Source organism: Pteropus alecto, unplaced genomic scaffold (assembly GCF_000325575.1).
Source record: "Pteropus alecto unplaced genomic scaffold, ASM32557v1 scaffold461, whole genome shotgun sequence".
NCBI lineage: Eukaryota > Metazoa > Chordata > Mammalia > Chiroptera > Pteropodidae > Pteropus > Pteropus alecto.
This window is the reverse complement of record NW_006431079.1, coordinates 961,482-984,232: the sequence shown is the minus strand read 5'-3', so window position 1 is coordinate 984,232 and position 22,751 is coordinate 961,482. Positions and strand designations below refer to the sequence as shown.

Here is a 22,751-nt window from a genome sequence, read left to right as displayed (position 1 = left end):
CCTTGGACGGTGGGAAAGCCCAGGAACAGCTTAATCGTATCAGTGTTTCTCCCATAGGATCTTCTGTGGTCCTCATTTCCTCTATTGCTACTGGCCCTTCAGCTCTCCCTCTTATAAAGTCTGTCCTTGAGCAAATCAGTGAACCTGAGCATGGTTTTGCAATCTATAAAACAGAGGCAATAATAGTACTTACTCTACAGTATCAAATGAGATAATCCATATAAATTGGTATTCCCTAAAAGCTTTAACTGCATATGAGAATAGTCTTTTATGGTGGCTCAGCTGTCCCTGGGTCCCAGATCTGGTCAGTGTGTGCCACTGAGCAGGAACACTGAGGGCCGTAACCTTGTCTAATGTATTAAATTTTCAGGAATCGGGATTAAAGGTTAACCAGCCAGCCTCCTTTGCTATAAGGTTGAATGGGGCAAGGGAAAGATTGATGCAAAGGTGTACAGCCCTTTTGGAGCTGTGGAGGAATGCCATGTGTCTGAGCTGGAGCCAGGTAAGCAGGAGGCCCAGTGTGCGGGTCCCAGTACCAGCATCTCCCCAGGAACTTTTCTGCAAACAGGCACTCCAGGGGAGGACTAATTGGCCTCAATGAGCCTTCAGAGTCCCTTCGCTGTTGTTGCCAGACATTGTTTATAAGTTAGGGTATAAATATTGGCAGGAACAGGGAGACACTTTTTCTCCTCCTTCATACTGCTTTGTTTTGGAGTTGTTCAGATACCTTTTATATTACAGTCGTTGTGATTTTCTCTCATTTTAACGATCTTAACAGATTTTAATTACATTATTGACCTTATGATGTGAATAAGTACACTTTGAACTTACTTTTACTCCGAGGGAAAGGTCAGTTGACATTCACCTGTAAATAAAGGCAGAGTGGCAAGCTGATGCTCCCAGCAGTGTGGAACACTTACTTCTAGAAGGAAATATTAGTCCAAACAAATAGGAGAGGTTTGGGAAGGGGAAGAGTTGATTGGACCTTAATACATAGTTAAAGCCATTGTCTAAATGACATTCCAAATAAATGCATTTTATAGGTGATAAAAACTTACCTTTAAGTGTTAATATTTTAAATATTGAAACAATGTGGTTAACTAGTCAACAAGAAACATTCTGTAACTATGACCGTGGTTATCATGATCTGGAATTATGGTTCTATTACTACTCATATTACTACCATTCCACCTCAAAAGGTTTTCTGTCCATTTATTCTAAATATACAAAAATGTAAAAAGACTTCCCCAACCTGACTCTTAAGCAATGAATGATAGACTCAAGATTCATAATCATCTTAGTAGAATGAAACCAACAAAATTAAGCTTTCACAGAGTTAAAAAAATATATATTCTTTCATTAAAAAAATCTGTTGTACTGGCACAGTGGGGGAGAATTGAATTAACAGAAGTTCATGTGAAGATGATATTGGTGTTTTAGTTGATTACACATTCTACATTTACAGGACTCTGTGTGTGTAGAAGTTGTCATTTGTAAGACAGGGACATGTATACAGTATGTCATATTTCCAGAAAAGGATAATGGTAACATAATTATTATCTTCGGAACTGTCATGTGGAAAGTGTTCTTTCTGGCACCAGAAGGCAAGCATTTCCAATAGGTAGAAGTTGTAGAGAGGCATATATCTTGATTCAGTTTGAAGAGAGCACCCGCTATAAACCAGGGACTATGCTAGCTCCCACAAAGAAGGTAGTATTGTTCATAGTTTTGCAGAAGGCAAAGCTAAGGCTCGGAGTAGTATAAAGACACAACTGTTTAGCAATTAAATGGACTGTCTTAATTCATTTACTGAAATTGAAAGGTAGGATGATCATTTCCTACCAATATTATGAAAGAGATGTCTGCATTGGGTAGAAGGTTGGTTAAGCAGACCTACAAAGTCATTTGTAATGACAAAATTCTTTGATTCTAGGACATCTTTGTTAAATGGCACTGTGAATCAAATGTAGTTTCTTTTTGACCGCCATCCTTACAAACAGTCTCATCAAAGACCTTTTTATTCAAGGGTCTTTTTGGCCTCTGAGAATCAGTCAGTGATTTTCCAATTTTGTAATAGAAACAATTGGGGCAATCTGAGCTTAAGGTGTCATAATCTCATTCAATGCAGTCAAATAGTTTGAATTCACTAACCAAATAATTGTTCTGGAAGACTGGGGCTGTCACATGCCTGACCAGACATAGAAAAATCTGGGTCTTTACCTGCTTTTAGTTAGTAACTTGTCCAAAGGCTCCAGCAGCCTGATGACTACATGCTTTGTTATTTCTTTCCAGCACTTTTATCACACTCTCCTAGACATATGCCCCTAACCAACAAATCCCAGCCACCAAAATCAGGGAGGGGAATTCAATCCTGGCATTGCTTTTACTGGACCTGACTAGCCTCCCAATTTGTGATTAATACAGAAAACCTTTCTCCAGAGAACCCACATACTTCAATGTTGACGTACTCAATCCCTGCCAATTGCCTGAACAGCAGAAGTAGGTTGGGGAGAGGAAGTGTAATTGATCTAGTAGAGATACTTTGCCAGAGGAGAGACTTGGAAGGCAAAGGGAGTCGGAATATAATCTCAACTGTGAGCCTGGGTAACAGGAATTTAACTTTGCTTTCACCATTTGGCAAACTAACGTGGGATATCTTGGGATTCTGTTATGAAATGCTGGACACTTTGGATATACTGGATGACCTTGTACTTGAGGGAGCTGCTATATTTTGAAAATGGATAAGGACATGAGAATTTGGTGCTGGGACTGACCATTTGAGGAAGCAATTACTATGTCTTGAAGGTTCTATAGAGACTATCCCCCACGTCTGAATTCATAATAGTTTCTCTGTGATATATAGGAATCAGTTGGGGAATAGCAAGTATATTAAAGTGAACAGGTTTCATAAAGACCAATTAGACCACAGGGGTGTGTGAAAAGGGCCTCTTCTAAGGTCTGAATAAGGGCAGCCAGAGAGGAGGATCCAGGTGTGTAGAATTTCAGAAATAGTAAGGCTCAGTCTCAGCAGGTAAGGGGTGAGGGGAAGGACAGGAATTGAAGAGTGACAATAAAAAGGAAGGAAAAATGGGGTGGGAATCTCAGCATCAGCCTAAAGTGACTCCATTACTGGGATTCATGTCTGTCCGTGTATACCAGAAGCCTGTAGGGTGGACCAGTTGGAGCCTATGTGTTTGAGGGACTGAGCAGCATCCCGGGAAGAGCAAGCCAGTCATACATATCTGTAGTGCCTCCTTCCCCATTCTCACTCTCAGATGATGACCTTGTTTTCTGCTTCGTTCATGAAATAATAAGAACATTCACCACTCGCACATCTACCCTCTAACTGGCATCTATATGTGGATATTCAGCTTTCCCTTCTGTTATCATGTTACCATAGCATAATACCCAAATACTGTACAACTTATTGTCTTCTCCTCTAGAATCTTAGTTCTAAGAGGGTAGAGAGTTTTGTCTTTTTTATACACTGATGTATACCTAGTACCTAAAACAGTGTTTACCACGTAAGTGTACAACAAATACTTGAATGAATGAACACTGACTACCAGGCCAGCAGGCAGTTTAGAGAATTTTTCTCCAAAGAAACTTACCTCTCCTTCCAAGAGAAAAGACCTATCTTGAGTTGGAGATCTTGAGGACCCTAAGTATTATGTTTTCAAAATTCTTTGAAAAAGCACCTACAATAAGAAATTCCAATTTGATGAGATTGATCCAATATATAATATGTATACATGGAGTGTGTGTGTGAAACTAAAATTTCACAAAATAATTTCCTTTTTGTGTGTGATGTGTTCAGTATCTGTCATTAGGAGGCGGGGCGGAAATGTTAGCTGCAACTGATTAGATTGATTTCATAAACCACTAGTGGGGCTGCAACCATAAGTTTAAAAAATACTGTAGTGTGTCCTAATTACAAGCCCCATCTATATACACAGAGCTTCCATCAGCTTTCTAATGCCTCACTCTTACATACGAATGAATAGCCAAGGATCTCCAGACACTTCAGAAATGTCTTAAGTGAGCTTTTTACCCAGCTTTGAAGGGTAGAAAAGACAGAAACAAAGACTGCAAAACTCAACACAGACAATTCAAGAAACAAAACATTAGAAGTATCCTCATAGAAATAAGATATTACAGCACCCAGATGAACAGAATGCTGTTTAAAAGAGTGGGGGGAGGTAGACAAGAAAGGGCTCTAAGAAATTTAAAACATGATAACAGAAATGTAAAAATTCAAAAGAAGAGTTGTATTATGGAAATCTTTCAGAAAAACAGAGAGGTAGAAATGGGGGGGAAGAAATGATAAATTATCCTAGAACAAGAGCTGTGCAGTAGGCCGAGAACCAGTCCAGAATGGAAGATGACGGACTCCTGGAGAGTTGTCTCCAATTTAAAAACTAAACTTATAGGCTACCTGATATGTTTGAATGTATTGAGTGGGGGGTTTGGGATAAATTAATTATACGTATTTGAATGCTAGGTACTTAAGCATGGAAAAAGAAGTAATAGTTCAATTAAAAAATGTGATATTATGCTAATTGTATCAACTATGAATAATATGCACAGTCATAATAAATGAATAGTGATTTACCTAAGCAAGGTGAAATAGATATATTGAGGGATGGGAAATGAAGAAATAATACATGTGTTTATGAGAGGACATTAAAATATAAATATATAGTTTATTTCCTATAGCAAGAAGTAAAATAATAGACCCAACTGAAAAGTCAAGAACTAGTACTATAAGGATGTAAAGAAATATGGAGATAAATTCCAGAAGAGATAGCTAAAGGAAAAAAAATGTCTCTGGAGAGTAGAAATTGAGAGTATAGAGGGCTGGGACAGGGTCTGCTGTGAAATAGTATTTGATTTTTTTAAAACTATACTGGTAAAAATGAAAATGAATACAAATAATGTAGCATTTCATTTGTTTGAAAATCTTGGTCAGAAAGGACAGACTTTTTTTTTTTCAAGTATTTCCTTAAGACATTGGGAAACCAACAATACTGATTTAGCACCTCTCTGAATGAAACCTTAAAAATTCTCTGCTTTGGTACTAAACTTGTGTTGCTTTGTTATTTTAGGAACTGCAGTAACTTGTTAGCAATAGGGACACCAGAATCTCTAGTAACAGAGATATTCTGGCCTCATACATTGTCATCATGGTGGACACCAGCAACTAATGGTGTGGCGTACTTCCGCGGCTTTACAGGCAGCAGCAAACAAAATCTAAAGGGGCCAAGTAGGGGAGAGCATCCTGGTGGTGCATGGAGTAAAAGAGAGGGCTCATCATATAGGATAATCCCAGATACGCTTAGAAATAACCGGAAGAACTCTGTGTTTGTGCCTCCTGCCATAACCACTAGAGGCACAATCAAGGAAACCACCATCATTGATGTTGTGCATGACTCCATCTGTTCTCCTGACCTGGTGTGGCCTGGGAAAAGTGCTGAGTAGATTAGAAAGGATGGGGTGGAGAAATATGAAAGAAGCATCCAGAGAGCTATTTGATCACTGGAAGGGAAAGTGGGTGGGGGACTGCAGACAGAGCTGGCAAAACCTTTGTCCCAGATACATAAATTGTCACTTCCTAACCTTCTGACTTCCACACTTAAATTTAGAGAAGGCTCTTCTTACTCTCCTGACCATCCCCCACGAGGGTATGTTTCAGGCCTCACAAAGAAGTGAGAGGGCCCAGATCCAGTGAGAAGGTGCACTTGAGCCTGTGTTACTCCTTAAAAGGAATGAAGTAGGGAAGCCTAGTCACAAGGAAGCAAGGAAAAGGGAGGGGTAGAGTGGACACTGACTAAGGTCAGCCTTGCCTGTAAACAGAACACTGTGACCCAAAGATCTAGGAAGAGCCAAGGTCAGAAATCTCCCCTTTCCTATCATGGTGCCCCAGATCCCATCTATACTTTGGGCATCTCAGCTTTGCCCTCTTGTGGTCAGAAAAGAATTAAGTAAAGATTCAAGTAGGTACCTGATTCTTTGAGAATGACTAGAGGAGCCTCTCCCATTTCCCTTTTCCAGGTCTCCACAAACACTTACTGGTTTTTACTATATCCCAGTCTCCAGGTACAAAGATAATAGGCAAGGTCCCTACCCTCAAAGAATTCAAAATATTTTGGTAGAGGTTGGTAATATAGAGGCAGATATGAAAACATAGTTTTACCATAATGGGGTAAATTAGGAAAGAGGTCTGCACAAACACAGAAGGGAGTACTCTTAAATCAGGGAACTCTTTCTAGCTTAGGAAACCCCTGACCTAAAAGTAAGAGTTATCTGGATATGAGCAGGGCAAAACAAGAGGAATTGACCCCTCCACTTCTATTGCATCAGCTAAAATTACATTCTTTTTTTTGACGGACATATACCTCCCCCAAACCCTTGGCTCTAGTTGTGCCAGTTGTTTCCTGTCATCCCTCTCCTTACCCAGGCTTCTTCAGTCCCCAGTGAGGAAACCATCTTATAGTCACACTCCACTCATGGCAGCCACATTCTATATTCTAGAACAGCAATGCCTAATACAAATATTAAAATTTCTAATAGCCATATTTAAGAACAAGTGAAATTTAATAATGTATTTTATTTAACCCAATGTATCCAAAATATTGCAACTTTAATATAAAAACATTTAGATTTTTCTTGTACAAAGTCTTTGAAATCCATGTATATTTTACACTTACAGTATATCTCAATTTAGACTAGCCATATTTCAAGTGCTCGATTGCCACATGTGGCTAGTGCCTACTCTGTTGGACAGTGTAACTCTAAAATTCTGCCTACATTGAGTGTACTTGGTGTTTCTTCATTAAATAGATGGGGCCTGTCAGGCATTGCTATATATTTCCTCTAAGCCTCTGTACCATCAAGGCCCCGAGAACAATTCTGAAGAAGAGGTGGCCTATGAGGTTCCAGCCAGAGTGAGCACTCCCTTTAGATGCTAGACCTAGTCAATTAACCCCAAATTGATCCCAAACTTGTTGATAAGTTAACTTTTAGCAATCACAGATCCACAGTGCCTCATAGACACATTTGACCCCAGTTTGTCCTCTGGCCAGCAGAACACCCACTATAGAGACTTGATATTTCAGGAACGTTATGACATCTTCATAGGGTAGCCTGGAGGGGCTTTGGTGAAAGGTCGTCTAGTCCTGCCCCTCTGGTTCTAGTTGGGACTGGGCACCACTTGCCACTTAGGACTGAAAGGGGCTAAATATATTTGGTGCAATATCAGACACTTTCCACTGTTAGATTCTAGTATCAACAAGAAACATGGGAGAAAAATGCAGTCTGTTAATTAAAACATTTCCACAAACTAGTAGAGGACCGCCTTTAAAAAATGTTTATGAAACACAGGTATTCCATGGGAGCAGAATTTGAAATTCATTGAAGAAAAAGACTTCAATCTCATATTGAGCCAAAAACCAGAGGCCGAGAAAGGTGAAGTGTTTTGCCCAAGGTCATTCAGCAAATCCGTAGTGGATGTGTGATGAGCCCTGTATTCTTTCCACTACCTCCGCCTGTCCCCCGCCCGCGTCTCCACTAACTGAAAAATATTTTAGAGACACTGCGCCATATCCTAAATTCCCTGCAGTGGATGATCCACACTGACGGGCCAGGGCTTCCCCCTGACTTTGGGGGCCAGATGCCCCTGAATAGGACTGTAGCGCTGCCATCTCCCACCTTCTGGAGTCCCGGGCAGAAAAGGCTACTAAAGGCTACTGCGGCGGTTCTTTCGCCAACTCTACTCCTTCCCGAGTCCAACCTGGCCCAGGCCGGCCCCGCCGCTGTGGTCCGGTTCCTGGCGGCACGTTGGATCAAGGCAGCCAGCTCCCCGCAAGCGGGGAGCCCCAAGCGGAGACCACACCTGCAAAGGCAGCTCACAGAGATTGTGCCGGAAATGGCATCCCGGAGGCGCGCAGGCGGCAGGTTAGTACCCAAAGTGCCCGAGACGACCCCCAACTCTCTGACTGGGGTGGGTTTTCTAAGAAGGGATGGCTCAGCCAGCCCCATAACCGTCTCCACGCCTAGCACCCGCCAGATCTATGCCAGCAGGGATGGGTCGCCCTCTCAACAATTTCTGCGGCGTAGGCTCACTTCGGCCTTGCAGGGGTCGCTGGAGGGTGGCTGGGGGTCTCCCTGGGTGGGAAGACTTCCCAACGCACCGGCGGTCCAGAACCGCCGCTGCTTCTGCGCCCAGGATAAATATCCTTATTCCTCAAAGCTCTGCTCGGCCGAGGTCGGCTCCCCGAGAGAGCCCGCTTGGGTGCCCGGGCCGAGCATAGGCCTGGCTGCGCCGGCACCGCGCAGCCTCGGGCCCTTCGCACCGGGAACCGTTTCCGGGGCGGATGCTTTTCGTACTTGATCCGGCGCAGCCTGTGACGCGAAGGCCTAGGCGGAAGTACTTGCGGAAGAGCCTGAGCCCAGCTTGAGCCTAGTCGGGAACAGGTCTCGGCGGGGGGTGTCTCCGAGCTGTGGGGTGTCTCCGAGCTGTGGGGGCTGCTGGGTCTCGCAGCGATGGCGACCCCCTGGGGAGGCCTCCTTCGTCTTGGCTCCTTGCTCAGCCTGTCCTGCCTGGCGTTGTCGGTGCTGCTGCTGGTGCAGCTGTCAGATGCCGCCAAGGTGAGTCCCGCCCAGCCAGCGCTCCACACAGGAGCTCTTCCCCTGCCTCCGGCCTGGCGGGGTCTGTCAATTTGCTCCCCACCCCATTACTCTCCCAGCTCTGACAGCCCGACCCCTGGCTTCGCACCCTGGCAAACCCTACCCATCAGCCTCCAGACTGTCTGATAGCGCTCTCGCCCTCTTACCCTTACAGTCTGAGCGCCACCGCCCCGACACCCAGCCCCCAGCTCAGACTGTACTCTCTTCTTTCCCGCCCTGATACCTCGCTGGAGCCCGCAGCTCCACCCAGCCCTGACAGTGCCCGCAGCCTGGACAGCAGCTCCTGCACCTCCTCGGCATTTTCCTTCCCAGTCCCGACAGCACCCACCTCAAACTTTACAACCTTGACAATTTTGGGAGCCTTAAACTTGAACTTTCTACCCTTAAGCACCACTCTCCACCAGCCTCACAGACCACCACCCTGCCTGCATTCTCCAAACCAAAATGATAGAAAGCCCCCATCTCACAGAAGTCTTGCCTCTAAGGACTAACTTAACTCATCCTTGTGCAGATTCCTTTCCCATTGCGGGAACTTGCCCTCCTGGCAGCCTTCCTTCCCAACTGGACCTACAGAGTCCCTCTCACCAGCCTAATATCCTCACTTAACTACCTCCAGGGCCTCTTGGCCCCTTTCTTGTTTTCCCTTTAACTGATAATTTACTGGGAAGGGAGGATCCAAACTGCAGGAGAGGTGAATTGTGGCCTTCTCCCCTGCTCCATTTCTTGGCTCTTCTAGTCTCCTCATGCTGCCTTCTAGCCACCTTCATGCCCCTATCCTATAGATCTGCCCTGACTCCATACACATTTGTGCTTCCTGCTTGATGAGCTAGCTGGCTTACTGGGGAAAACAGAAGGAATTCACATACATATGATGGGACAACAGAATGACATTTGCATTTTTCTAAAAAAGTAGGAGTTTTATAATATTTTTAAATAAAGGGGTTGAGAAAGACAGGTTACAGACAGATCAGGGGGATTTGATCAGGGGTTCTTGATCAGGGATTCTTTTTGAAATCTTCCCTACCTCTCACAAGAAACAGAAACAGCAGCAAGTCTCCTGACTTTCAAAACTGCTGGCACCCTCTGCATATCTCCTGTCTCCACTTTAGGTAGTGTATTGTAATGGTGTATTTATTCCTCAGTCTCCTTTACTAGGGCGTGTCCTAAATTACTTATCTGAATCTACCTCATTGAGCACAGGTTCTGGCACCGAGCAAGTTCTCATTAAGTAGTTGCTGAATGAGCAAATGAATTGTCAGTAATAGTTCTTCCAGACATACCATATTTAGGAGCAGTGCACCTGGTCCTCTGGGGATTAATGAATGACTGCCTTCTCAGAAAAATCCCCCTTTGCTGAGGAAGCATCTCCTACTCCCCTATTCATTTATTAGTCACCTCCTCCACCTCTTGAAATTTACTTTATTGGTAGTTGTCCTCTCTGTCTACCAAGGATTAGAAGCAAAATTTCCTGTGAAGCGTAGAACAAATCGATCTCAGCTAAACTCGAGCTATTTCCCTTATGTACTTCCTTTCTAATTGTAGCTGAGTGCCTCTAATACTTCATCCATTCTATAGGACTCTGGCCCAACCCCTTTATCCACATTAATATGTTTCTACTAAAGGGTGGAAGGATGGATAGGGTGGATAGAAGAATTGTGACTTGTTTTTTGAATAATTTTCAGTATGATTCATCCCCCATCCTTTTATAATCTGCATTCTTATTTGCAGGCACAGCTATCCATCTACTGCGTCTTTCTACTGGCTGATAGATGGTGATGTTAGTACAATTTGATTGTCCCCTGACCCATAAATCTGATTAATAAGTCACAGATCATGTACTAGCAATTATTTCAAAATGATTTTAGGTAATGTATAATGATTCAGTAGCATTACCAAAAAGAACTTGTGGCTTTTAAAAACTTGTATCTCTCAAAGTTATTTAAAGTTTTAAGTAAATGGTTTTAGGGGATGCTTAGCAAAATGTATGTGGTACAGTTTTTTAAAATGTTGATGATACAACTGTCAACAAGCTATACTAAGTTTCCATTTTGGTTACAGAATTGCGAAGATGTCCGATGTAAATGTATTTGTCCTCCCTATAAAGATAATCCCGGGCATATTTATAATAAGAACATAACCCAAAAAGATTGGTAAGTATCCTGGATTACTGAATTACCTGTCAGATTTCTTTCCGTCGTCATCACTGTTAGCCCAGAATGTTCATCCAATCTGTTGTTTTCTTTTTAAATATTCTTTTAAGCAAAAGTGTCAAATTCCATTTCCGATTGGAAGAAGGGAGAGGCCCTGAGTGCATGACGGTAAGCATAAAGGAATATAGCAAAACACTAAGTCCCGGGTAGAGAGGGTTTTCTATGGGAATGGGGCTGAGTTTGTGCCACCTAAACTACCCATAGCTACTTTCCTGTGCCCCCTTAAATTTTGGTCCTCCCTCTTGCTTTTCAGTGGAAAGTAAGCAAGTCTCATTTATCTGTGCTATAATTTTTACAACTTCCATGTTTTGATGATGTATTGCCAAATATAGAAGACTATGTTTAAAAGTGTCAGAAGGCTCAGGAAGAAATAGGAATGAGTCATGTGTATGAGAATTTCCCAATTGGTGTGCCATGAATAGATTATAGATGTGCTAAGATACTGATCCATTCAGATTTGGGGTAATCAGGAAGGCCTGTGATGATTGCGATCCTGACTAGCTAGTCACCAGCAGCCTTCTCTTTTATCTCAGTGGACTTTACAAATGATAGTTTTTCTACATGTGCCATAAAATGGTTGGGAAGCAGTTGTATTGTAGCAGGATGGATGGGCTTCTTCCCATGGAATTGTAATGTTTTATGATTTGTAGCAGTAACCATGGCAGAAGATTACAAGGATAGGCATAGAAGAAAAATAGTCCCAAATGCTCCATACTTTCACATGTATTCGATTTCACAGCTAAACAGCCTGTACAAGTTTGAAAGCAAAATTAAATTCATTCGGTTATGATATTCCAAGCTGACTTTGAAAAAGAAAAGGCATTCTTCGAGCATGTTTCATTTTTCTGATGTTATTGTCTATTCTTCCCATCTTGTTTCAGTCTGATACTTGGTAATTGTATATTTGATAACTTCTTGTGAACTTCCACTTAAACTGTCTCATTACAAAGTGATTACAGGTTTTATATCAGCAGGTTTTATCTTATATCTTACAGGTTTTATATTCTTACAGGTTACTTTATATAAGAAAGCTCAAATTTTTAAGTTATTTTTTTCAGATTTTTAAAAATTTTATTTTATTATGTTTTGAGTATACAGTACATTGGTTAGACATTTATACAGTTTATGAAATGATTCTCCTGATTACTCTTTCTTTCCTCTGGCTCTATACCTACCCATTACATTACTGCTGACTGCATTCCCTATGCCGTGCTCCCCATCCCCGTGACCAGCTATCAACTATTATTTCTATAAATTTTCCAAATATATTGAGCACTTACAGTTTATTCTGTTATCAGTAATAGAATATGATGCCTGTTATTTGGCAAATGAACTCACTGTTTAGCACTTATCTTTTCACTGACTTTGTTGTTCCAGATTCAGACAGAACCATATGTCATTCATTCTTGGTTACTGGTCAAAAGAGGGAGCTTTGAAAATAAACAGTTGAAAACAAGTCTTGTTTTGGACTTTTCTTCCCTCTCTCCCTTGCTTCCTTCCTGCTCTTAGTCTTTCATTGAGGATAGGTTCCCAGTCATCACTGAAAGTTTTTAACTAGCAGAAGGGTAGGCAAGTTATGATTAGTCGCCGTGTTATGGTTTTACAAGGCCTCCAATATCTATCTGGCCCTAGATATAATTTTTACCTTCTGGCCTCCATTTTATCCAATTGTTAGCTTTACTTCTTTATTGACTTCTGCTGTGTGACTTAAAAGTTTGAGTTCTCTGGTTTGTGTTTGGGGCGTTATTTAAAGCCAGTAATGTCCTCCTGTTGGCACTAGGGGGAGGTGTTGCCTAGTCCTAAAGCGATTGAGTTCTGTATTTGGGTTCTGTTTACTGGCCTGTGAGAACCAACGTTCTTGCTTCCTCTCCCACCCCGCACAACTTTTTACACAGTACTCAATATTTATTCATTATTAAATGGTATTTTTACTTCAAAATAAACACTCAGTACTCAACACTTAGATTTCCAAGTATTCCTAGGTGTTTTTACTAAGGCTTCTAAAGTTGAAAGAGGAAACTAAATAGGAGATGTGTCATTTTCCTGTGTATTTCAGAGAGATACAGACTGGCTGATGTAGAAGTCAGAAGCCTTAGATTCTGGTCCTTTTAACTACTAATTTATTTTGTGATCTGTGCAGATGACCTCTCTGAGAGTGCTGGGCTGGATGAGCTCTGATTCTGAGATAGATACCCCTGTAATAAGATTTAGTTTCTTCTGCCCATTTTATGCATGCATGCAGCTGGATACACTCCTGGTCTTCTATATGTTCGGAACAGATATCACACACTTGTATGTTGTAGGACCTAACTCTTATTTGAAATTCTACCAGTGGAGACTTATTTTTTCATTATATACTATACTACCTTTGTTAAAATTAAATTACCTGTTAAATATACTGATTGAACATTTATCATTTATGCCATGTTGGGTTTTCTTATGCCATAGCTTAGAGAGAGTGGAACACAAAAATATGTTTTGATTGGGCAAAGGGAAAGAATCAGCCTAGAGCATTGGGTGTCGCCAAGAAGGATGGGTGGAGCGAGACAAGAAGCTACTATAGCAGAGTTCCTGTGGCAGGTGGAAATGCTTAAGAGAGAGATGACAAAAGGGAAGAAAATTGCCCAGCAGCTGGCTGGAGGACAGGAAAGCTTTGCCTACTTTAGCTGAAGGTGATCAGAGTCGTAGGCTCTGGTGAGAGTAATAACTTAATCATTTCCTAGACTTGACAGATTTCTGGGAAAAGATTTTTCTGATAGAATTGGTTTTTCATAAGCCATAAATAAGTAGCCTGGAAAATGGGGAAAAATAAACAAACAACAACATCCAACAACAAAATATTCAGCCTTTTATTTTTTTATATATTCCAAAGTAATGTTTTCATTTTAAAATATTTTCTTTGTCCTAATCCTCCTCCTTCATGCCTTTTCAATAGATATTTGCTCATTAAGAAAAGTAACTGTTTCTTACTGTAGCTTTGAGTGTTCAGGTTTCAGAATTTCAGAATTTACCAGCTGTTAAGTTTTATTAGGCATTCATATACCACACTGTGGCAGTTAAGAATGATGTTAATTCATAAAAGAGATAATCTCATATTTGAACAGTGCCCAGGTCATTTTAAACCATTTAAAGCAGTTTTGCTTGGTAACTGAACAAGTCTGAATAGGACTTGATCTGCTAAGTAGTTTTTGATCCCATTTGGGATTTTTCAGGTGATTTTTAACTGTTAACAGTAGTACCTTTGAAAATAGTTACTATGTATGTCTTTATGCTGGCTTTTAAATCTTACCAAATTGCTGATAGTAAGAGAGGAAACAGTTTCACTTTCCTTATTTTTTGTTCCTTATATTCTTTCATAGAGTAAATTCTGTGATTACTCTGGATTTCAGGAAAGTTTCGATCAGTGTGAATAGAAAATCCAGCTAGACTTAAGCAGTATCTTATGTTTGTGTTTTTAGCGATTGCCTTCACGTTGTGGAGCCCATGCCTGTGCGGGGGCCTGATGTAGAAGCATACTGTCTACGTTGTGAATGCAAGTATGAAGAAAGAAGCTCTGTAACAATCAAGGTAAAAAAAAAATCCATCTTTTTTGCTTCTAGAATATTTCTTGATGGTGTGAAGCCAAGAAAGAAAATTTTGGACATCTGAATTGTTTTCATTACCTAAACTACTGCTCTTCCCCACCATCCCCCTTTACCCTCTTCTTCCTCACCTCCAACCTCCACCCCAAAAGGAACAGTGGGCCTGCTCTCTGCCTACATCATTGAGATGCTTTGTGGATTAATTAGGATATGTTAGATAGGTATATGTGAAACAGCACAAAAAATGCCCTATGTGTAATTAGCATATCCCAGAAAAATATCCCAGCTTCTCTGTGGGTCATGTATGCCGAAGGCTAGTGAGAGAACAATGTGATTTGGCTCTCTTCTTCCTGCCCTCTCAACCTTTAGAAAAAATTATTTAGTGACTCTTCTAGAAACATCATTTCTGGATTTTAAGATTTCTTTATTTGCTATATAAAATAGAATGTAGATCACTTTTACCACCATTTGGACCTCTAATGAGTTCAGTTACTTTATTGTGGTAATGGTTCTTCTCCTAGTTTTTTTCTTTTTTTGTATGGAGCTTCCCATCCCTTTACTAAAAAGAGGCTTCACAGAGAATATGAGGTGGTCAGCTGTAACAGTTACAAAGATTTCTGTTGTGATTGACCCTGTGGGAGAGCTCCTGCACCAGCAAGGTGCTGTCCTATAGGGAAATCTTACTGCACTTTATTTTAAATAGAATCTTTGATGTACACTTTATAAACCCTAAAAGTCACTCAGAGTAAGTGTACAATTCTATAAATTTTAGCAAATTTAGAACCAATTTTTTAAAAATCCATTTTTAGAGCATTCCCATCACCCCTAAAAGATCCCCCGTGCCCATTTATAGTTAATCCCATTCCTCCTCCCAGCCCTAGACAATTACTGTTCTGCTTTGCATCTCTACAGGTCTGGACATTTCATATAAATGGAATCATACCATATTTGGTCTTCTATGACTAGTTTCTTTCACTTAACATGTTTTTGAGGTTTATACATGTTGTAGCATGTGTCAGTACTTAATTATACCACATTTTATTTATCCATTCATCAGTTGATGGACATTTGGATTATTTCCAGATTTTTACTATTATGAATAATGCTGTCATGAATATCTGCGTACATGTCTTTGTGCGGATATGTTTTCCTTTCTCTTGGGTAGATTCCTTAAAGAGGTAAGTTTATGTTTAACTTTTAAAAGACTGCCAAGGATAGACGAGAAAAGAAAAAAAAATAATAAAAATAAAAAAATAAAAGACTGCCGGATTGTTTTCCAAAATGGTTGTACCATTTTACGTTCCCTCCAGCAACATATGAGGATTCGGTTTCTCCACATTCTCACTAACATTTGGTATTGTCTGACTTAATTATAGCCATTGTAGTGGCTCTTAACACACAGATTAAAATCTCAAGGAAATCACTGGCCTAAAACATATTTTTGTATATCTAAATTGATCTAAAAGAGTATTCTGTTGAAATTCAACTGAATTACATTTTGTCAGGGTTCCTTTAATTGGTCTTGACAGCAGTGCTGCTGAATCTAGGACACTGTATTCAAGTGAGAAAGAAAACTGCTGTGCTAGCAGTGGTGACAGATGATTAGCAGTAAGTGGAGACAGAGTTTTGAAGACTCACAAAAAAATCCCAAAGACAAAATGCTTTCTTTCTTCTTTTTCTTTAATTACCTTGGTGAAGAGTTGAGTTTGTTTCTTATGTTGGAATCTGGTGTGTATAGAAATCCTTTATGCTTAGCAGATAGATCAGTCTTCACTGTGACTTTACTATTATTATACAAAATTCTGATTTCTTGGCTTGAACAGAGATGTAACTTATTTTCAATTTCCTTTAGGTTACCATTATAATTTATCTATCTATTTTGGGCCTTCTACTCCTGTACATGGTGTATCTCACTCTGGTTGAGCCCATACTGAAGAGACGCCTATTTGGACACTCACAATTAATACAGAGTGATGATGACGTTGGGGTAAGTTTTCAGCATGCCCTAGATATTCATGGTCTCTGTCATCTGATATAAAGTGCAAGTGAAAAATAGTCACATAGAGATGTTCATGTGCTGGAGCAGATCCTCAACTAGAGAAGCTAAAGACAGTTCTAATTTTAGTATACGTTTCCTTACGAGGAAATTGCTCTGTAGAGCCATAAATATGGTGGTTTAAACTAATGATCCTTGATGAGTGTGCTGTACAAGGCCTTGCCCTTCAGTACCAAGGGCACAATGTGCATTGTCTTTCCCTGTTTACATTGAGAAAAGCATCCGAGATAGTTTTCTTCCTAAGCTCCTGACTGAACACCTTTCCTGTCAGCATCACCAAATATCATAGAAGGTAAAGAGGCTTTAGTGAAGGGAAGCATGAAGACTGCAATTTTCTTTTCTAATGAAATGCAGCTTGATAACCTGCTGATGTTTTATATTTTCTGTTATCCTTCTTTCAAAAAAATTTTGTGATCTTTAACTCTAGAGAAAAATAAAACCATCACTCCGGATTCTCTTCCTATCTTTAAAACACTTTTATATTTGTTCACATAGTTGGTATAATTAGGGTATAAATTGTTTTGTGGTCTCCTTTTTGTGCTAACATTACGTCATTACAAAATGTCCAGAAATTGACATGGTCCATAAATTTGTTATTTAGTATAGCCGAGAGAATTATATTGTTTGTTTTGTCATTAGCCTGTTTGGGCAGGTTTCCAAATTTTCCACTACTGCCTACGTACCTAACTACCTACCTATATACACACATACATACATACATAATTTTTTTAGAAATTACTTTTTACTTTGGATTACTTTATTGGACTATGTTTCTTAAAGTGGATAAAATTCAGCAGAGTTTAAGAACCAATTCCAAAAGCTAAAACCAGGGTGAGCACCTGCCAACCATAGTCAAAAGTCCTTTTATTCTGGAATGGTTTTTGTGGATCTATTGGGAAAAGATGGGAAAGGGGATCCTGACTGGATGGCTTGAGTTATAACTACAAACAGAACCTGCTTTTTGATCAACACATTGTTGTCTCATGAATAACAATTATGAATATTCAACTTATTGGGGCAAGATGTCATTTTTGTTTTGTAGAGCTTTCATAGAAACATCCCTACCCCTTTTTCCCTTTTATGAGTTCATACAATACATAATGAGTAACTTTATTATCAGGTACTGTGCTGGGTGCTAGCAATAAAGAGATGAATAAAACAGACATGTAAAAAAATGACTAATAATAGTGTGTGTACCTTTTTAATTTAATTTAATTTATTTATTTTTAATGCCTACAGCACCTGGTCTTTCTAGGCAGTCTCCCATCCAAGTACTAATCAGGCCCGACCCTGCTTAGTTTCTGAGATTGGACAAGATCGGGCATTGTTCAGGGTGGCATGGCTGTGGACAACCTTTTTTATTTTTAATCATATAAGCAATGCTTATTTATTTTTGAAGAATTCCAAGAGGGGACTGATGGGCTGGGATAAAGGTCAAGACTGGAGATCTGATGTGGTCAACAATCAGGCATAAGGGACTAATGGGGTGAGAGAGCTAGAAGGACAGGAAGTTGTATACTAGAAGTAGTAGAGTTCCATGTTAATTCACATATAACCGGCTTTCTCAGCCTCTACAGTATTGACATTTGGGGTTGGCTAATTCTTTGTTGTAGGGGGCTGTCCACTTCATTGTAGAGTATTTAGCAGCATCCCTGACCTCTACCTACGAGATACCAATAGCATCCTCCATCCCAATCATAACGATAAAAAACGTCCACAGACATTGTCAAATGTCCCTGAGGAGTAAAATCACCTCCAGCTGAGAACTACTCACATATAAAAATGTTATGTGTCAAAGGACATATAAACTATTTCATTATAAGACACATAGATAGAAAGTCTGACTTAAACTGCATCACTTATAGTTTTAAATATCTGGTTCCTGATTTTAGGAATAGACAATATCAATGTTATACACAAAGAACATAAAAGAATTGGATGCACAAATGTGTACACAAAAACATGTAGGAAAGGCATTTGATTGGTAGGATCATGTGCTTAGTAACCTTTTTGTTCACCAGTAATTGATTCTATGTGTAAGTTGACCATTTGAAAACATTGTTTCTGAGAGCCCTGGCTGACTCTTGGATACATTAAACTGATTGTGGCCAGAAAGAGGTTTTCTGAACAGGGCTGTGAAAGGTTTTCTGATCAGGGTTGTGAATTTATGGTAACAACTCTGTACAAAAAGAAATTAAATTTAAATTCCTACAATTGTTGTTTACCCAAGATAAGAATTTTTCTTTAATTATGTGCTTATAAAAATGCTTTCGTTAGATTCCTGGTTAAATTGTTTTCATTTTTTTCATTTTTGTTCAGTGTAGAGCATTTTAAATCAAGTGAGAGTTAGTACAAATAGTTAAGAAGCTCACTGCAAGCAGCCACAGTATTTACTGTATCATATATCCATGAAACATCATTGCTATTATCAAAGCATTACTTTAAAACATGTTTTGTATTTATTGTAATTTTATCAGGTGTAAAAAGAACAAACATATAAAAAGGGTAAATCTCTATTTGCATTCTCCCAGCATCCATGACTATGAGCAACTAGTTCAATCTTGTTCTGATAGGTGGAGAACAGACCGAAAGGATTACTGGTTTGTTAAATCCTTTAATTTGCTCTTTAAGATTTTTCTCCCCCTACCTTGAAAAGTAGATAACAGGACTATGAAATTGAGAGGTGCTCTGCTGATAAAGTACATCCTTCTTCCTAGTCTTGTTTATGTCAAAACAAATGAATGGTAATAATATTTTATATACAAGCCCATCATCATATTTCTATAGTGTCATTTTAATCTACCTGAACAAAATCAGTATGTTTAGACAATATGATATGAAGTCAAGGTTAGGTGAGCTAAGCTTTGGCGTTTGTGCTATAATTGTCAGATGACCTTGGATCAGTTTATTCCCTTATAGGAAATCAAGTAATCCAACAACTTTTGCCTTCTTTCCTCACTTTGTTTTTTATGTCTTTGAAACATTTTTAACTTTATGAAATTGTTTTTATTATTTTCATTTGTAGATTAAAAATTTTTTTAAATAATGGGGTTTGCACAAGCTGTTTCCTAAATAAAGTGAAAAGTTGAGAGAATTTTAGTAAAGTAGGCAGGGAAAGATCCTTTATAGAAAACTCTGTGAATGTCTTAGTATAAAAAGACCAGTTGTTGTAATGCCATATATTATAATTGTAAATATAGTTATGTGTGGTTGTATATAGCTTTCCATAGACATGCCAGCTCCTGCCTTGGGTATATAATAGAGCTTTTGCAAACATGCACAGTAAAACAATATTGTTTCTTTCCTAGAGGCAAAGTTTAGCTTAAGAGATACGACTTGTGACTTGGATCCTACTTTGGAACATTTAGAAGCTTTGCTAACCGGGGTTTGGGAATAAGAGAGCAGGGAAAAGGCAAACAAAAGCAATGAATTAGTATTGAATGCTTTTTGTCATCTAGCAGCAGCTGTGTTTATATCTCATTCATAGATAGATTAGCACAGTGGTTCCTGTGTAATGGCAACAAACGCCAGTGACATTGGTTTACTTTGACCAAGATAGGTTAGTTTTCTACACAGATACCTGGATAAGCCTTCAATGACCTCTTTCCTAAGGCAGCAACTAACATGAAAGGCACTGCGTGCTCAGCAATAAAAGACTCAAGTTTTTATTGAATAGAGGTGCTGAAGAAGGAATTCCTTACTGTCCTTGGTAATAGACGGTAATTGTAGCACTTGAGCTCTGTCACTTTTCATTACAGATTGGGAAAGAGCGGGGAAATGAGAAAGCTTTTGGAAACCGGTCCATTTAGTGTATGTGTTGAGGGTGTAGGGAGAAATTAAAACCAACCAAAGTAAGATCCTCTCCATTCATCTCCCAGGGTAAATGTGGTCCCACCTGGCACGTAACAATATAAGAGAAGTTAGGAAATTAAAAGACAGGTCTTCCCTCTGCCATAGATTAGATATATAGTATTTAATAAAGCAAGGAAAAGTCCTACTTTCTATGTCTGTAGTATGTAGATATTACGTACTAATATTTCCCCTACTCTTTAGAGGAGCTTCTCTTTCACATAAATGACCACTGTCGTTGTCTTGGTCCCTGCTTCTTAAGGGAAATGTCTTTGGAAATGATGACTCATGGGAACATTTCACAAATAACTCCTCATTGTTTATGCTACTTGAACTACCTATTCCGCAGTTGAGTGCTTAGGAGTGCTTGGTCAAATAGATGGTCTGTTCTTTGAAAAGTCCAACTGCTACTATTTCTGTGGCTGAATAACCACTATTTTGTGAGTGTGTTTTACACTGATCATACCTAATCTCTGATGTTCTCCATTCCTGGACTTTCAGGATCACCAGCCTTTTGCAAATGCCCATGATGTGTTGGCCCGCTCCCGCAGTCGAGCCAATGTGCTGAATAAGGTAGAGTATGCCCAGCAGCGTTGGAAGCTTCAAGTTCAAGAGCAGCGAAAATCCGTCTTTGACCGTCATGTTGTCCTCAGCTAATTGAGAATCAGATTCAAGGTAACTAGAAAGCAATGAGACAGCTAGAAAAAAACTGACTGAGTTTTCCTGGGTTTTGTTTTCATACCCTGTTGATTTTGCCAACTCTTGCTGGAAAATTCAAAACCTGAAATAGAAATGTGCTTGGTATTTTTTTTTTCTTGTTAATATATTAAGAGACATTTTTAAAAACACACGCCTCAGAGTCAGCCAATAAACCTTTTCCTATTTGTGACTTTTACAAATAAAACTAAGTCTGCCTGTAAATTATCTTGATGTCCTTTACCTGGAACAAGCACTCTCATTTTCACCACATAATTTTAACTTGGTTTTTAAGATAATTCAGGTATTTTTTTCTTTGGCGGGGGAGAGGAGAGATACGTGGGAACTGCTTAATATAACTTTTCTCAAGTCACTTTACTAAACAAACTTTTGTAAATAGACTTTACTTTCTATTTTCAAGTTTCATTTATATTTTGCAGTATAGCCATCCTCATCGAAGCCCCGACTTATTCCTTTTGAATTTTGCACTGACGATATTATCTAGGTATCTGGTTGGCCTGTAGCTGTACTTCATGGTAAACTAGATCTGAAATGCCTGGTGGCTCTTCACAAAATGCAGATTTTCTTCAAGTACTGTGATGTCTGATGCAATGCATCCTGGAACAAACTGGCCATTTGCTAGTTTACTCTAATGACTAAACATAGTCTTGGTGTGTGTGGTCTTTCTCATCTTCTAATATCTTTAAGGATGAATCCTAAGGACTTGGATACTTGCAATAAGGAAATTTTATTTTAAACCCAAGCCTCTCTGGATTGATGACATACATTTGTCAGCATTTCTGGTCAGGTTGCGAGGCAGCTGTTTGAGCTCCAGTATGTGCAGCTTTGAACTAGCACTGGAGTTCTGGTGCCGCCCTCTGAAAGATGTAACAGTTATTGGATAACTGGCTTTTTTTCTTCCTATGTCCTCTTTGGAATGTAACAATAAAAAAAATTTCCAAACACCTACCAGTGTATCTACGTCTCTTAACTTTTCTCTCCTCCCTCTTTTGCTGTATGATGAACTTGAAGATGCAAAGGCATTTTGTACCCTGTTTTGAGATAACTGTTTTATACCAGTCTAATTATAAAAGATTGGTACTAAATTATCTGTGTGTGTGTGTGTGTGTGTGTGTGTGTGTGTGTGTGTGTGTGTGTGTAGAGAGAGAGAGAGAATGTATAGGTACTAAGAGTACTAAGATGAATTTCTGAAAGTATACAAATACCATTTTGATAAATTGAGAGCTTTAAAATGTATGAAGGAGGGTTCTAAGAAATTCATGGCAAAAATTATATTAGTATTACATTACATTAAATTCATAAGTATGAAGTTTTAGGAGCTGTTAATGGGGTTTTTGGTTGGTGAAAAACAATATTTTTAAACCCACAAATCTAACCTAAAATATTAATTTTACTGTTAGTATTAAAAGTTGTAAGTTCAATTAGAACCAGGTGAAATTCATGCCAGGTATACAAGGTTGGTTGAACAGTCAAAGACCTAATAATAAAATCCATCACATCAACAAGCTAAAGAAGAAAAATGACATGAACCTATCAATAGATGCAGAAAAAGCATTTGGCAAAATTCAACACCCACTTACGATAAAAAAAAAAAATTCTCAGTGAAGTAGGAATAGAAGAGAACTTCCTCAGCTTGATGAAGAATAACTACTA

General features: G+C 39.4%; 1 protein-coding gene and 1 pseudogene across 1 annotated transcript; one reads left to right on the top strand and one right to left on the bottom strand.

Moving 5' to 3' along the window:
* The first annotated feature begins 8,414 nt into the window (after positions 1 to 8,414).
* Positions 8,415 to 22,046, top strand: TMEM9B (TMEM9 domain family member B). The gene is made up of 5 exons (XM_006905622.3): positions 8,415 to 8,646; positions 10,744 to 10,835; positions 14,354 to 14,462; positions 16,329 to 16,463; positions 20,883 to 22,046. The coding sequence occupies exons 1-5, from the start codon at positions 8,542 to 8,544 to the stop codon at positions 21,036 to 21,038; spliced, it is 597 nt and encodes a 198-aa protein (XP_006905684.1). The 5' UTR covers positions 8,415 to 8,541; the 3' UTR covers positions 21,039 to 22,046.
* Positions 17,763 to 17,882, bottom strand: LOC112469608 (annotated as a pseudogene).
* Positions 22,047 to 22,751: the final 705 nt, after the last annotated feature.

Excerpts from the sequence above, each read along its gene's own strand:
- TMEM9B (XM_006905622.3), top strand. The coding sequence starts at position 8,542 with ATGGCGACCCCCTGGGGAGGCCTCCTTCGTCTTGGCTCCTTGCTCAGC. Across the intron at positions 8,647-10,743 it reads AGCTGTCAGATGCCGCCAAG|AATTGCGAAGATGTCCGATG; the intron begins GTGAGTCCCGCC and ends TTTTGGTTACAG. Across the intron at positions 10,836-14,353 it reads AACATAACCCAAAAAGATTG|CGATTGCCTTCACGTTGTGG; the intron begins GTAAGTATCCTG and ends TTGTGTTTTTAG.